The sequence below is a fragment of the Triticum urartu genome, chromosome 2A (assembly GCF_056163025.1).
Source record: "Triticum urartu cultivar PI428250 chromosome 2A, HENAU_Tu73, whole genome shotgun sequence".
Classification (NCBI taxonomy): Eukaryota; Viridiplantae; Streptophyta; class Magnoliopsida; order Poales; family Poaceae; genus Triticum; species Triticum urartu.
Window position 1 is genome coordinate 750,634,590 of NC_141874.1, and position 16,915 is coordinate 750,651,504.

The 16,915-nt window shown below is 38.1% G+C and overlaps 2 protein-coding genes across 3 annotated transcripts in view; one reads left to right on the forward strand and one right to left on the reverse strand.

Annotated features, from left to right (window-relative positions):
• On the forward strand, window positions 1-15,944 carry LOC125540420 (uncharacterized). Of its 2 annotated transcripts, XR_015617711.1 has the most exons (11): window positions 1-38; window positions 194-294; window positions 6,351-6,491; window positions 6,710-6,841; window positions 6,943-8,511; window positions 9,060-9,200; window positions 10,065-10,132; window positions 10,797-11,108; window positions 11,712-11,781; window positions 11,863-11,913; window positions 15,648-15,944. XR_015617711.1 is itself a non-coding variant. In XM_048704037.2 (4 exons), exons 2-4 carry the CDS (start codon window positions 6,387-6,389, stop codon window positions 7,357-7,359), a joined length of 654 nt encoding a protein of 217 aa, XP_048559994.2. In that variant the 5' UTR covers window positions 5,282-6,203; window positions 6,351-6,386; the 3' UTR covers window positions 7,360-7,803. The 2 variants fall into 2 exon arrangements, 1 of the variants encoding a protein (XP_048559994.2); XM_048704037.2 differs by lacking the exons at window positions 1-38; window positions 194-294; window positions 9,060-9,200; ... (3 more) ...; window positions 11,863-11,913; window positions 15,648-15,944 and adding an exon at window positions 5,282-6,203 and having other exon boundaries at window positions 6,943-7,803.
• The window catches only part of LOC125540419 (uncharacterized), a 37,363-nt gene continuing 20,735 nt past the window's right edge, over window positions 288-16,915 (reverse strand). Inside the window, exon 2 of the mRNA XM_048704036.2 lies at window positions 288-784. Within this exon, the coding sequence (XP_048559993.2) occupies window positions 573-784 (212 nt within the window). The 3' untranslated portion in view covers window positions 288-572. The remainder of the gene's footprint in view (window positions 785-16,915) is intronic.

Consider the following 16,915-nt stretch of genomic DNA (forward strand, 5'->3'; position numbering starts at 1 on the left):
CTGCCCATTGCCCCAGTCCGGCGGCAGCACCTCAGCAGGTGAGCCTGATTTAAGGTCTCAAATACCCAATTTTATTTTTGATTTAGGTTTTTTTGCTATGCTATCTATCCTATAGATGAACCGACCAACAACATAATTCTGTGCATCAATTCTTCCCCAAATAGCTTTATTGATAGAAAAATTCTTATTGCAGAATTGTTCGAAGAATGAAGAGGGAGGACCGAAGACATTGTTTCCCTTTTTCAGAGAGAAGTTGTGAAGAAAGGGAAGAAACATAATCTTTTTGAACTTAAGGTATGTACTTACAATGGTCCATGTAGTATGTACTATGTAGGCTTATTTATGTTAAACTTAGACTTAATTGAGAATTTAGTGTGTTTGTCAGACCATATTGATCTATTTTTGTGTGATACGGGTAATTAGTTAGATCATTTGTCATAGTATTTGTTATCAATTTTTTTCCTTTAGGGCGGACCACCCTGTTCTCAAATGCTAGCTCCGCCACTGCCCTAGTTGGTTTATAGTCTTCTTTGTGAGTTGGCTTGCCAGCTTATTTTCAGTTGGATTAAGCTCTACTGAGATGAGACTGCAATAGTCTTCCTCAGATGTCTGCAAATGTCACTCGTGCAGAATACGGGCATGAGGATGAAGTTCTTCTTCTGGACATCCATCTCAGCTACTCCTCGCAGGGTTTTGTTCCTTACATTGACCGCAATCACCAACTCCAATCTTTTGAGGAGCCCGATGTTGTTACTATGAGCAAAGTAGACAATATCGTCGTCATCTATGCTTACTAGTAGAATGCCCGTGCGTTGCCACGGGCTCTTGAAATAGTTTACAAAAGTTACATGTTAAATTCCACATGTACAAAGAATATAACACAAACACAATTACTTAACAACTGAAGTCCATTATTGCAATGTAATTGGATAACATAAAAGAAAAATTAACGACATGTCCATGTAACAAGCTGAGTGATGTTCCAACTGAACATCTATTACAAAACTATTAATATCTACATAATGCGTTTAAGAAATTCTTTCACAATATCAGGAAAGTTTCCTCTAGCTTCATTCCCACGATGTTTTAGTAAGTATAATAAAAAATGCTTCCTCAATTCATACCCATCCTGCAGAAACAAGACATGTAGTTAGTATGACAATTTCACGCCGAAGGTCTTAACACATGTAACGCACAATACTCACCGCGCAAATCGGCTTCACCAATTCTTTACCATTCCACTAGAGCATAAAATGGAAAACAAAATAGCCAGACACATTCCTGCAAAAATTTGAATTAATAATGTAAAAAATATAGTGATAACAAAAGTAAATATTCTTGTTATGAATTCATTACCCGTCCACACTCGTTGGAACACCGAACGGAAATAAACGTTGCCATTTAGATATATCATAATTCCAACCGGGAATCTTTATTCCGAGTGCTTCTTTGAAATCCCTTGCAAAACTTTTTAATTTCAGTGAATGCCTCAAGTTGTTATCCTCTGACGATTGTGATGTTTGAATAGGATCCATAATATATAGACGACGTGCCTCTTTGTCGATGACGTACAAGATGTATCGGCCGATGGATGCATAGGGAAGATAAATCTACAAGTGGAGTTATTAGAAACAACAATAAACCATGATAACGATGGACAAAATATTTTATTTACCTTATTGCAAGATGAGATGTCGATCTCCATCCCAGGCCAGCTATCAAATAATGTTGCCAACGTCTGGATAGTTTCCTTCTCACAAAACTTCTGACCTCGTGTTGACTCTAGCATCATGGACTAAGTAAAAGAAGAAATATTGTTTAAACATGTTGATACTAATGTCACATAGAATGAAGAGTTACGATAACTTACACAAAATCGTAGATCCATGTAGTGTATAGGAGGGTCTGTGAACAATACTCCCTCATCACATGCCAGCATACGCACGGCAGTGTTGAAGCAATCATTGTCCATAGGCTGCTCCATCTTAAGTATGCACTGAAGTTTCTTAAGACTTAAGCTCATTGGATCGGGTGTGCAGGTCAGGACCCATACCTTCCTGTAATTTGGATGGTAAGAAGAACAATAATATACATCCGCACATTAAATATTGATACATGATACTTACTCCAAACACCCGGCATCATCGATCGACATGATGTACTTGCAGAGGTCGGCAATTATTTGACGTTGGTCCGTGGGAATGATAGTGATTATCCAGGATCTCGATATCAGAATTACCTAAAGTTTCTTCGCTGACAGGTTGATGGTATATGGGACATCCTTTTAGCTTATTAAGCTCTGAATCGAGCAAAATGACTGCTAATTTTTGACGAAAATATTTCATATCCTCCTACAAAAAATTTATACAAAAAATATATATAATATTTTCATATAAAATAACAAGATAATGTATAAAAATGAAATACCTAGGTGAACTGGTCTGACAGTCCATGTGATGTCCAATATTCCATATAATTTAGCATAAACAATCTACATGATACGCTATAATATTATAAAATAATGCTTTAGAATATCATAGAGATGAATCAAATAAACAAACCATTTTAACAATTGCTTACCCATCGGTTTGTATTGCCTCCTGAACTTGCTCTTCAACCGTCCATTTTGTAACATTGAGATCGGGCCACTTATCACCTCTGATAAACTCCGGACTCTGCTCTGCAAGTTTCAGCCATTTCTCGAGCCCCCGTAACTATCATATGAGAAATGTTAGGGATGAAGTCAAACAAAACAAATGTTAAGATGAGTAAAAAATATATAGTTACCGTAGTAGCAAGGTCATTGCGTTTGACATTCTCACCAAGTGAGTCCAATACTTGGATCTCTCGTTTTTTGGCATTGGCAACTGCTAGATACCAATGGTAGCCCGGCACGTTAATCGGAATGAATAACTGGTGTAAATATCATACAAATCACAATCAAAATTAGATATAATTATTAATATATAATCACACATATGAACTAAAAAACATTCCATAAGACAAAAACTAACCATATCTTGCTGTATATAAGTATTAACATGACGCACGATGCGACGATATTTTGATGGGTCGATGTCTCTTTCATCGTCTTCTTTTATCTGGCCAGATACAAACGTGCTAATAATGTGTACCTTTTCACCCGCTCTGTCTTGTAGATGGTCGTGATCAAGCATGCAATATATGTAAGCATTTATCACCTGTAAACAACATTTAGAATATATTAATATTTTATGATATTATATATTGATCATATTATTGATTACAAAGTTTGTGCAATTGGTCTTACACCGTCATGTAAGAACATATCATTTTTTATAAGGCATTTCAAATCGTCGGTTGCTAACAAGGCATCTCCAATGTCCACGAACTGGGTATTCTTGGGGGCAGACTTTATTGATTCGATGACTGTAATATCTCTAGGGGTACAAACATAGTCTGTCAAATTCATAAAAAGTGAGACAACTTAGTAACACAAAAAAATAACCAAATTAGTTGAATACAAAAGGCAAGATCACAAAAATAAGATAGATAATAATATAAACATATACCTTGTGGGATAACATGCAATTTAGCATCCTTTTTTGGTTTGTTATGAGATATAACCTCTTCGACGTTATTATGTTGTGAATGTCCGGCCCCTTCCAGCGACATTGCATCTGAAACCTCCATGGATTCTTTTCGTGCATCTCCGAAGTCCATATCCATTTCTCCTATATTCTGATTAAACAAGAATATAAATAGACCATTCATATTATCATCTATAATATACATACAGAGTAAGGTTAGCTATATGCACCTCTTCTCGTGGTGTATCAGTGCGGTCATCGTTACATCAGTGCGTATGTCGGAACCCATCACTTTATATCTATGCAGAAATATAAATAGGATTTATTTATGCATCATATAATGTGAAATTAACACAACTATTTTAGCTGTGATAAAAAATGCTTATGATTATATTAGAAAATATGCAATTCAGATCATTTTACCAATACAGCAATTGAAGGAAACAACAAATTATAATGTTCATATATAAGTAAGTGGTCATCTGAAATTGCTTAAATGATTTTAAATTAATTACATATGCTATTGAAATTTGAGAAACAAACAAAAACATGCTAACTAACCAGCATTAACCAAGTATATGTGTTTTTTCTATTTTTTTGTTCCTCTTAGTATATGTAATAAGAATAATCACAGTCCGGCCAGGTTAACATGCGGTAAGCAAAACACGGGAGCCTTTAAGCATGGCAGGGGGCGACTGGGATGGCCCATTTGGATGTAACGAGCTCCAGCCGTGTAGAAAACTGGCTACAAACTAACAACATGTAATAAATCTTAAAAAACATCTAAGGAACTCTTGTAACCCGCAAAAAAATATTGCGGAGCGACATATTAAGTATCAAACTTATTTTGAAAAAACTCAAAAAATGCATAGTGATGATAAATATTGTAATGTAAGTTGAACAATTTTTTAATACAGTTTTCAAATTATTGTAATATACACTTAACCAATTTCAAAAACACAGTTGAACAATTTATCATAAATGTTCAATAATTTTTATATATTCACTTAACATTTTATAATAAATGTTGAATTTTTTTGTAATGGATGATGAACTATTGTAAAAAACCATGAACATTTCCTTAATACCATTGAACACTGTTGTGTCATGCAATGAACTCTCTATATTATAATAAAAACGAAACAATATAAATAAAGAATAGAAAAGTATTGGAAAAAATTATAAACAGAAAAAACAGAGAAAATTGAAAAGAAAATAAACAAAAAACAAAAATTGTTCAATATTTGTGTAATATAAGTTGAACAATTTTTTAATATATATTTCATTTTTTTGTAATATACACTTAACAAATTTAAAAAACACAGTGATTATATATTCACTTAACATTTTATAATAAATATTGAACAATTTTGTATTGGACGATGAACTTTTCAAAAAAACATGAACATTTCCTTAATACCGTTGAACACTTTTGTGACATGCATTGAACTCTGTATATTATAATAAAAATAAAACATTATAAATAAAGAATAAAAGAGTATAGGATAAAAATATAAACAAAAAAATAAAAGAAAGATAAAAGGACAAGAAAATAAACAAATAAACACAATGATTATATATTTTTGTAATATAATTTGAACAATTTTTGAATACATATTTGAATTTGTTGTAATATACCGTTACAAATTTAAAAAACACATTGATTATATATTCATTTTACATTTTATAATAAATGTTGAACAATTTTGTTATGGATGATGAACTGTTGAAAAAACCCATGAACATTTCATTAATACTATTGAACACTTTTGTGACATGCAACGAACGCTGTATTTTATAATATAAACAAAACAATGTAACTAAAGAATAAAAAAGTATAGGAAATAAAATATTAACAGAAACCCAAAAAAATAAAGAGAAAAAGGAAAAGAAAAAAGAAAGCCAGGCCCGCCACGACGGGCCTGTTGCGCGGCCCGCCAGCATGGCCCACCTGGCATGCAGGCCGCTAGGGCGGCAGTAGAACTAAAGCGACGCGGCGTCGCCCGTTCCCCTCCCCCCGCCGCATTCTACCTATCCTCTCGTCTCGCTCACTCTCTCATCTCCTATCGTCTCTCACTCACACAAACCCTCTTGCCCTTTCCCCTCCCCCCGCCGCATCGCCGCCCGCGTCGACGAGCAGGAAGCCCAACTCTCCCCTCCGCCGGCCACCACATCGGTCTCCTACATCCACTGACCTTGGGGCTGCCTGCTGTGGGCTGCGCGACCGAGCGGGACGGACGGGGCGCGCTTCCTGGAGCACCTGCGGGTGATGGATGCGGTCCCGCTCCGGTCGGATCCGCGGCGGCGCTACTCTCCCGCGATGTCGCAGCTGGATCCGCAACGACGCGTCACTACCTGCAATGACACAACTCCGGTAAGCCACTACCCATGCCTGGCAAATCCATTCAACGCGGGCTGCTCAGATCCGCCCCTCCTCGTCTTCTTAGCCACTGAATTCCTTATCTGTTCTCTCTGTGCCGCCGCGCCATGAGAAAACCTCACATGGACGGCGAGGGCAACGATTGCTGGGGGAGGGGAAAACATCACAAGAAAAGCATGCAGAAAGGAGGAGGAGACCAGTAGCTAGCTAGCTTCCTCCCCTGCATCGGAAGCCAAATGTTTTGCCTCGCCTAGGTAAGTAAAATCTTGGCCTATATTTTCTTGTTTTAATCCGTTGTTTATTTAGTATATTTGGTTGCCTTTCCTCCTGCCGGTCGATTTGTTCGTTTGATCTCAATTAGATTCTCTGTTGCTTGCTCGGTTGCATGTTGTTGGGTACAGTCCAATCCAGGGAGGGGGCAGATCATATACGCTGTCATGGATTTGGATCTCAACTGCGCGCCGCCGTCGCCAGAGCCCGCGCCCCAGGACCACCGCCTCGGCCACGCAATGCTCCGCCAAGAACACGCCTACCGCCACCAGGTGCCTTCCCCTGCTTACCTACTTGCTCCCCGCAAAAATCTCTTCTTTCCTCACAAGCCAGCCCGTGTAAATCACGATTAAAAATAATATATAGCCACGAATAAAAGTCAATTGTTTTCGCAATTTCTTCGCCAGATTCGGTAGACGTAAAGCTAATTTGTTTGTGCTGTGAAATATTTCCCTTGCTCATGTGGTTGCATCTGATTTGGTGTTTGTAGGTCGAGGAACTGCATAGGCTGTATTGGGCGCAGAGGAATCTCAGGCCTGATGTGCCCTTCTGGGAGCAATCCCATGATGTCCTCTATCCCACCCATTCCATGCCCATGGCTACTTCCTCCCAATCCGACATGGTGAGCTACGCTATTCAGGCCAAACAGGAATCATCTAAACTTTCCCCAAATTCCTATTGCTACAATCTAAATCAACAAGTCTCTCTGCTTTGCTGCCACAGATTGATCCGGATCTGCTGGGTGCTTCTTCTCATGAGCTACGAGGCAAGCAGGCCATTTGGTGTGGCAACGGGGTTGCAGGAAAATTTGGTGCTGAGGGCTCAGTCAGGAGAAAACCTGATGATGGTGGTGTACAGGGGAGGTCTGGTTACCGCCGTATGATCGATATGGAGAAACCAGCGACATCAGAGGACGACGATGACGATGTGGAAATCTTGTCTCCTGCTCGGATCAGTGACTATGCCAAGCGCAATGCTGGGTTTGCGGATAATTCTCAGTGTTATCCAAGGGAGAATGCTGCCCATGTTCGTTTTGGTGAGTTCAAGAGCATTCCTCCCTGCCCTGCCCTGCCTAGTTATGTTCATATAACTATCATTGTCTACTTTGGTAGAGTAAAACTGTTTGTCAAGCAAAACTAAGAAATGTAGAGCCTAATGCCTTCCTAATAATGAGTTCTTCTGATAGAATCGTCCTTGATATTACAACTCACATTGTTCTTATAAAATGAATCTGTGAGTAATGAATCTTGATTTATACATGTAGGCTGCAGTTATGTGCTTTGGGTTCAAACTTGTGTCCTGCAAGGTTGCATTGTCAATAATGTTCACACCATGCCATTGTATTGTAGGATAAACTTTTCTCCATTCTTTCTATACATTCCCAACCTTTTAAGTTTCATAGTAAAAGAACAGGATGGCCGGAAAATTCTATGTAACACTTACGTAATTGTGTGTTATGCTAGCTCCAGTTTTTACAGTATAGCTTTTACGTATAGCTGTAATTTGTGCCTGCAAGCTTGAATCTTCTAGTCTTGTTGTGCTGAAACATCAATTTAGCCTATTATTTGTGCCTGCAAGCTTGAATCTTCTAGTCTTGGTTTGCTGAAACATCTCTTTAGCTTAGTTCGAAGAAAGCATCCATTTATAGCTTATTTATAGGAAGAACATCGATTTAGCTTCAACGGAATGTGTGCTCTTGTTGTAATTCTCTATACTCGTACAAAATAACCTCTCGTCAGTCGCAAGCCTGGATCTCTCTTTCAGTTTGTTTAGTCAGTTGCAAGCCTAGATCTCTCTTTCAGTTTGTTTTTCTAGGCAACAGTTAATTTGTCTATCTTGATGATACGTGAACATGAAAAGGCTTCTTTGATTTATTTATTTTCCCGTCTTTACGTAGTTCCTTTATCAATTGTTTGTAATACAAGAGTATAGGAGGCACATTATTATTACTTACTCCCTCCGTAAGGTAATAAAAGAGAGTTTAGATCACTAAAGTAGTGTTCTACATGCTCTTGCTACCTCTGACCCGAGACGACTACTGCTTGCCGACGCCGACGCCCTCGGCGAGGAGCGATGACATGCACAAGCACTCAGCACATTGTGCGCCGACCGACGCGCCGCGGGGACACAGCCACCTCAACCAACGGCGCGGCTGGCCACCCGTCCACATCCCCACCGCTCCAGCCTGCCGGCCACAGGACATCGCTCTGTGCCCGCCTCATGCTGTTGCACCCCTCGGCAGCAACTCCCTCTTAGCAACAGCTAGCTCGCACGGATCCCGCTTATCTGATGGTAAGCAAATTAATCCTTAATCTGTGGCAGCATCTCTGCATCCTTAGCTCTATTTTGTAGGGTTTGTGCAGATGTTCCACTGAATATTGAGCATTTTAGTTTCCATATGTTTGTGTAGATGCTTGCTAGATGTTTGCTAGGGCTTTGGAGGAAAACTTAGTTCTGTCGTTTTTAAATGTTAATTATCTGCCATGATTAAGCAAGGCAAGGTGAAGTTTTGCCTTTGTTGGGAGTTATGAAACAGACTATCAAACAGTACTACAAATTTGAAATGGTTTTCTTTTCTTGCAAATGCACAACAAATTTTCAGGGGCCTGCCAATGGTTTGTTGAACAACAAATTTTTAGGAGTTCTGCCTGATTTTCTTAACATGGTTAAGAAAATAACATGCTGGCAATGATTTGTGCGTAAAGCATGTTCCAATTCCTCTTGGATTGACAATCATTAGTATTTTTTATAAACATAATTTATCCATATCAAGTATGCTTAATCTTGGTATATTGCCATTTTTTGATTTTCACAAATCACTCTTTCTATGTCGTTCACAGGCTTCTGAAGATGCTATTAGAATTGTTGACGAAGAACGAACTAATGCACACATGGAGATTGAAAATGCTAGAGCTGCTGTACAAAGAGTTCAAAAAGTACTTAAAGTGAAAGAGAACAGTTCACAAATAATTGGAAAGCAGGTAAATTGTATATAATTTTATGAGCAGCATATTATCTTGTTTTCTATACTTTAGTACCATGCTTACCTGGAACTTATGGCTGAATTTGTATTCCTTATATATTCTTTTATTTATGTCATATACAATTACTCCCCTTGACTTCTGTATAGTTTTTCTGTTCAAAACCAGTGGTAGTTTATTTTAATTTGAATATGCAACCTTCTACGTACTGCATCATACAGTAATAGATCTTCCTGCCCAACTTTGCTTTTATTGCTTGCTTGTCCAGATGTTGTGCTTTGACACTTTCCGGATATAGTTGTTATATTCATTGTATTACTTGCTCTATCTTGAGAATGTAGATTCATTCGGTTGGGATATAGTTTGTATTAGAGTATTACATATCCATTGTGAATAATTTTAGACTATTCCATCGAAGCATTTTGTCCTCATGCAATTTCTGTTACATGTAATGACTTAATATTATGACTCTGATGATATATATCTTCAAGCAGTCCTATTCTATTTGTTTGTTTTCTGGCATGTTGAAACACTTAATAAGTTATTTGTTTGTTTTTCTGGCTCGAATATATATATGAGATTACATTAAAAAGTTAGGCAGTCAACTATGGTCATGACTTAAAAATTTAGGTGTATGACGCACGTGCGATGTCCAGAATAGACTGTTAGCCTATAATATCTGAAAGAACTGTTTGTATTCAGTTGTAGCCCACCTAATAGGACTGCTTGATTAGATCTACAATCAATTGTATTGGCTATGATCTTTTTATAAGATGGCACTATCTCCACTGGTGTTTTTTTTGGAATTTGATGGTATGCCTGACCAAACATGATCCTAATCTAACACCTGTTACCCTTTTACAGAAGAGAAAGATCCAGAAAGTTGCATACCTAGAGGAACTCGCCTTCTTGATGCCCCATGCTTACTGAAGGTACTCCTCGGGAATTTGTCGTCCAAGTATGGGTATTTTGATCCTTTGATATCTGTGATGGGGGAAGGGAGAGTAAGGAGGGGGTGAGGGATGGCACATGAGGTTAAAATATATAGGTAGGCCATGCAGGGGAAGGCTGGGTAGCAGATATCTTTCCTTTTTTCAGATATATACTTATGTATGGTGCAAATATCTTTCCTTTTTCAGATATGTACTTCTGTATGGTCAGATATCTTTGCTTTTTTCATCAAACGCACACATCTTAATTAATTAGAAAATATGTCAGAAATCAGAACTTACTAAAGAATTAAATTGTTGTATTAATTAAATAAACAACTTATCATTGATTGCATGCCACTAAGTTACTTATTAGTTCTTATGAGGTATAAAATTTTCCCATATATAAAAATGAAATATCTTATTTGTCTATTTAAATATTTATTCTTTTGTTAATATTGTTCAATTTGAAGGGGTAAACATGAACTTTATATATAATTTATGTGTATTTAATGAGTTCAACATGTACTATAAATCAAGTTAAATTAACAAACAAACAATCTTAAATGTTTTGTTTCTGAAATATGGCAATTAGCAGCCTTCAGATTTTGTTGTTTGCACAATCAAAACACAAAATGCACCTAATGCATCATCGATCTTTTGCAAGGTCGACATCGACTAAGTACGAGCGGCCATAGGTCACAAGGGGGCGTGGAACTGCTGCAGCCCATCTGTGACAGAGCAGACTCCTGCGAATTAGCCCATTTTAGGTACATCCGATACATGGTAGCAACTTGAAGAAAATTCTTCCTTTATGCTTCCATGACCTGATATCCTCCTCGCTGATGTATCGAGGAGACATGACCCGGCCTCACAGGCAGGGCCAGGGCGAAGATGTATCCCCGACGGCCAAGACACGGCCACGGTGGTGATTTTTGATGGTGAGACAGAGCAGACTCGAGCGACTTTGCCCAACCAGGTACATCCTCTACACAACTACACGGTAGCAAATTGAACAAAATGTGACTTGATTAGTATAGTAGCTTAGTAGTAGTAGGTTCCTCTACTCGCAAGTTTATGTCGAATATTCACTGCACCGGATATGCAAGCCTGGGGTTATATATGTGTGGGGGTCTGTGATATTGTGAGTGGTCTTATATATGTTAAGCTTGATGATATTTGCACAATCTGTGTAAGACAAACAAACTGTTTGATTTGTTATTTTTTCTTTCACGTGTGAAGCAAAATGCATCGTCGTCTTGGTAGGCTAGGATCCAATTAGCCAACCCAAATTTCATATATAAAACAGTACCAGGCTAGTCTGTTTAGTAATAAGATCCATAGATATTATGGGTTTCCAAATAATTTATAACAAGCACTATGAATTTAATTAAATGAGAAATAAAACCTAAATTGCTTGATGATTTCCTCATTTGAAATATTAATATTACTACGCTCAATTTATAAGTTCCAATGTATTTGGCCGTTTACTATCAGTCTCTTTTTATAATCAAAATTCTCATGAATATACTTTGGTGTCGTGGTGGCTCATTGATTTCCCTGTACAAATGTTTGTTTTCAGTGCAAATGTGTTCCTTGATAAACTAAACTTGGTGAATGTACAATCAGGAACATCCTTGAAGCCTTATCATGTAAGAGTATGCTCAACTAAATTTTGATAAGTGAGTCCATTAATTCATTCTAATAGGGTCAAGTTACACTTTAATTTGCAGGCAAAACATGCAGAAAATGATCGTTGGATTTCAGAGGGACTTGAACATGAGGTACATACTTTCCATCAAACTATGATTTACGACAACTACTTTTCTTTTAGTGCTGATTTTGATAAGTAGGCATTGACGTGATAGTTATATATAGTTCTTATTGCCAAAGATATAGTTCGTGACATCATTGGACGCCTTGAGCTTGCCAGCCAGGCAGGGAAGTAGTTTAAGGTGGGAAACAGTCTTCTGGTGGGAAACAGAGATGCTGTTGGCGTCAACAAGTAAGAGGGGTGAAAGAGAGGGAGAAACAACCGTCAATCCACACACACATCCTCCTCCTTCTCTGGATCCTCTCCATACAATACAAAGATCCTCATCCCCTCCTCTCCAGCAGCTCTTCATCCTCCTCCTCTCCAGTAGCTCATCCTCCTCCTCTTCAGTACAACAGCAACCAGCAACAGCAAGGAGACAACACCTCTGCCTCCCCAATCTCCCCCACCATCCTCTGCTCTGTATCTTCCATGTTAAGTTGTTAATTGCTTGTTGTTTTCAGTTGTTCATTGTTTCCTAGTTTGTTGGTTCCTCACTGCTTTGCGCTAGCTGCTTTGCTGGTTGCTCACTGCCTCTGTTATAGTGGTTATGTTGGGGAGAAGAGAAAGTGCAAAGAGGATGGATCCTATATGCGCTCTACAACCAGCAGCAAGTGCAAGATGTGTAGTGTTTATGCCTAGTTGCCTAACAAATTCTACTTCATTCTACTGCTTAGAACTATCTAACGCGTCCGCGTTACCTTATGCCTTACCGATTAGGCGGTGAGGCCCCCCCTCCGGCGCCTTGCCTCGCCTTACCGCCTTCAAAATAATGCATGACTTTATTGTACTCATTGACGTGATATTTCGAGTTATAGTTCACATATCTTGGATCGAGTTATACGATACAGGGAATTATAGGGTGCGTCGCAAAACCAACGTTTAATATATCCAAAACACCAAAAAGTATTTAAACCTATATGTATATATAATCCAATGCATTATAAAGTTATTCGTATTGCCAAATAGATAATTCTCACTTCAATCCCTAAGATAGCTGTAGCACGGGAATTTTATTTATGACATATGAATATGCATCGATCCATATTCAGTCATTTAAAACCCTCAAGGCCGCTCTAACTCCAGCCGGTATGTTTCCAGCTGCTTCATTGTTTTTTATCGTCAGCATCTGGACCAACAGGTTCTTTCTGAGCTGTATTGAATCCTATAAAAATGAAAAAAAAATTTAATAACTTGCTGGAAAATAAATTGCATGACAAACCTTGTTATTATGTACTTACGCGAGTGGTCATCCTACCAGAATGAGCAGTACCATTCTGGTGGGCCATCTCATGTAGGACAAGGAAAGCGGAGTCTTTGCTGTTACAAAAAGGTAACTATATTAAAACTATAACTGTGTGCTTATAAAGTATGTGATAAATTTAGTATATTACCGCCTGCCATTAGAAGACTTGCCGTTCACTGACCAGTCCATGAGATTGGTATTCCAACCAGGGATCCTCATCTGCAACACATTGTTGAACTCTTGCTTCAACATTGTGACTTCCTTCCTCGTTTCAGTGCTATGAAAGCTGTATGGTCCACCATAGGCGTCGATACATGGATCAATTGGGAGAACCCTCCTACTTCCCATGTTGACTACAAATAGTCCGTATGAAGAATCCACCGAAACAAATGGTAGTAGATACTACGGTAAATAGACACATGTTAGTAGCTAATATAATAAGAAAAATAAATGATAAGAATGAGTCTCTTACAATGTTAGAGTTGAACACATCATATTTAGGAAATGGCCGGACAACGACATTGTCAATCAGCACTGCGGTGCGTGATTCTTGATTCATCCAAGAGTGTCTGAGGGCCCGTGCCTGAGAATGAAACTGCAAGTCGAAAAAATGTTTGTTTCCAAGCATTCTTGTACCTGCAGTGCTCTCTACTTCAGCACTCGCAAGCTTACAAACTGCAAGATTGAAGCATTCGGGATGAAATTGTCCAAAAAGCAAAATTGTTTCCTGGAGCATCCGTAGGCTGATTTCAATCTGATACGGTCGTACGCTTCTAATCCAAATTGTGCTGACAAAAAAATACAGACCAATCTTTACCAATAAACATCACATATTGTTTAACTCTTTTGTATAATAAGGATCAGTGATAAAAATTATTTAATTAAAAACATGCTAACTCCTTTGTGATAATTTGTTGCAATTTTTTGTGTACAAAATTAACATGGCAACATGTACCATAGGTAACAAAGTGTAGGAGACAATGAACACTCAAGGTAAAGCAACATTAATCTAAGGAGTTATAATTAGAAGTAATCAATTAAGGTAAAAGCAACAAACAAATTGTAGCAGTCATCAACATATTCCTAATAGTCAGTACTACACAAGTCTAGATGAATAGCTAATGATGCAATAAATATGTTTTACCTGTACATGACTTCAACACTTAGATTATATAATTATCACTATGCAATCAGAAGCCAAGCATATTGAAACCAAATATTACGCAGAGCAATACTACTTACTTCAGTGCCTCATCGTCTTGGACAGCAATGATAGATTGAAAAATGTATTCAACGGCATCTGCTAGGGCATTAACGTTGGTCGCATCTTCCTGAGGGGCGGGCAAAGCTTCTTGTGGTGCGACCTGAAAACCAATTGCTCCGTGCACAGCCTCCATTGATGGGAGTGGTGAGTGATCGGAAATTGGTGAAGAGACCACGTCCAAGGTGTTGAAACCGGAGCTCGTCGAAGGTTATAAGAAGGGATCACGTCCTGATTGACAGATGCATCTTCAAGACTTAAGTGCCTTCAAAATAATAAGGCAACTTCCATTTTTAAAAGCCAAATAATAAGCAAACTTTTGATTCCACCTGATTTTCAACATCGGGGGCATTAAAGACTGACAGGACATGGTCGCTCAGGCAGATGGAAGGTGCCCCATATCTTTCCATACGTGCATGCTTTCCATTATTCATTTCCTAGTATGAATTATTTTCACCTGCGTATGCAAGATATTCTCAACTATCTTATATGTTAGGAAAAGACGTGGTTCCATTAGAGTAGCTTAATAATAAAATTATTCTTACCCCTAAGATATACTATAAATAAGTTAAAACATGTCCAACGTGTTTGTATAAATGTACGAATAATTTTACACATTTTATTTTTATTACATGTTCAATTTTTAAGATAGATTTTTTCTTTTTTTGAATACATGATGAACATTTTTCAAAAACACATATAATTTGGGGCATATTCTTTTTGATCTGAATGTCTATTTCAGTAGGTGTTGTGCTGATTGTCCTTACTGTCCTATCCATACTTTTGATCATGTTACTGTCCATTGTATAAACCAGGAATTACCAAAGTAAACTTTGTTTCCGTGGCTAACGGCACCAACCTGGTTAACTTATAGGCTGGTAAGTGTCACAAAACTGGAGAGTCTCACCACCTCTTTAGCAACACCAGAGCTCTATCCTCCTCTTCAGTCAGTGCCACGCTGATGAATTTAGCTAACTTGCTCACAACTTGCAACGGGTTTGAGGACGTATTTTACACCGAGGCACCTGTGGTGTATGTAACTCATTAAATTATGAACTTATCATTGATTTGTATGCAACTCATTAAAATTCACAGCCTGCACACTAACATATCTACTGTTACCATGGTTTTACTTTTTTATTGTAGGTACTGATCAATAAGAAAAACTATTCCTCTCTCATTTTTTTACTCTATTCAGGAGCACACAAAAGATAATAAGCGTTTATTCGCTAGCTGGAATTAAAGGCAACGGCGAGAGAGCAAGATCAAGGACACCTTCAATATTTAAGAATACATGCAAGGTACGTGCCGTATGACCGTCATATGGAATGTGATTATTTCGGACTAAGAAAACCTCGTATAGTATAACAGTGCGTGTATGGATGGAGTTATACTATACGAGGTAGTATATGGTGCCTGTATGACCGTCATATGTTTGTTGACTATTCTCTAGATGGAATGTGATTATTTCCGATGAAGAAAACCTCGTATAGGATGAATGTGCCTTTCGTCTAATAAATCCTGGCGACTCATCTCATATTGCGTCAAACCATATTAGCCCTGTACAGCTTCCCAAATGGGTCTCACTGCTACTTCATGGCAGACAAACGAATGATTCGTTCATGACGTTGCAACAAAATCAATTAATAATCCAACAATATTGTAGTAAAACCAAACTTCAACAATACCAGAACACCATAAAGTTTGGATAGTTTGATAATACCAAAACATCATAAAATTTTTAAACGTACGTGTATAGAAGACCCCATAAAGTAATTATCTAACTATTCATATCAAAAATAAATAATTATCAAATCGATCCCTAACAAAGCTGAAGTATAGTATTTTTTTGGCATATCTGCATGCATTAGTCCGTCTTCAGTTGCTTATAACCCTCAAGGCCGCTCTAATCTCTTGCGGGATGTTTGCAGCTGTTTCATTGTCTTTGACCATTAGCATCTGGACCGTAACTTGGTGTCTGAGCTGTATTGGATCCTATGAAAGGTGCAAAATCTCAATCATTTAATAAATTGGTTGGATAATAATTAGCACACAGCAAGTCATCGTATATGTACTTACGCTAGTGTTCATCCAGCCCATGCTACGCAAACGACCTATCTGGTGGGCCATCTCCTGTAGGACAAATAAGCCAGAGTGTTTGCTGCAACACAAAAATTAAATATTAAACATTATAATGGTCTGCATCTTATGTATGCGATCAATTTAGTCCATTACCTACGACCAGCAGAAGACATGGTTTCTTGTTCCCAATCCATGATTTGGGTATTCCAACCCGGGATCCTAGTCTGCAACACATTGTTGAATTCTTCCTTGAGCAAAGTGATTTCCTTCCTCATCAATATGTTATGAGTGCTATCTTCAGGATCAAACGTGTTGAAGGATGGATCCATCACGACAACCCTCCTCCTCAGCCGGTTGACTACAAGTAACCCGTACGAGGAATCC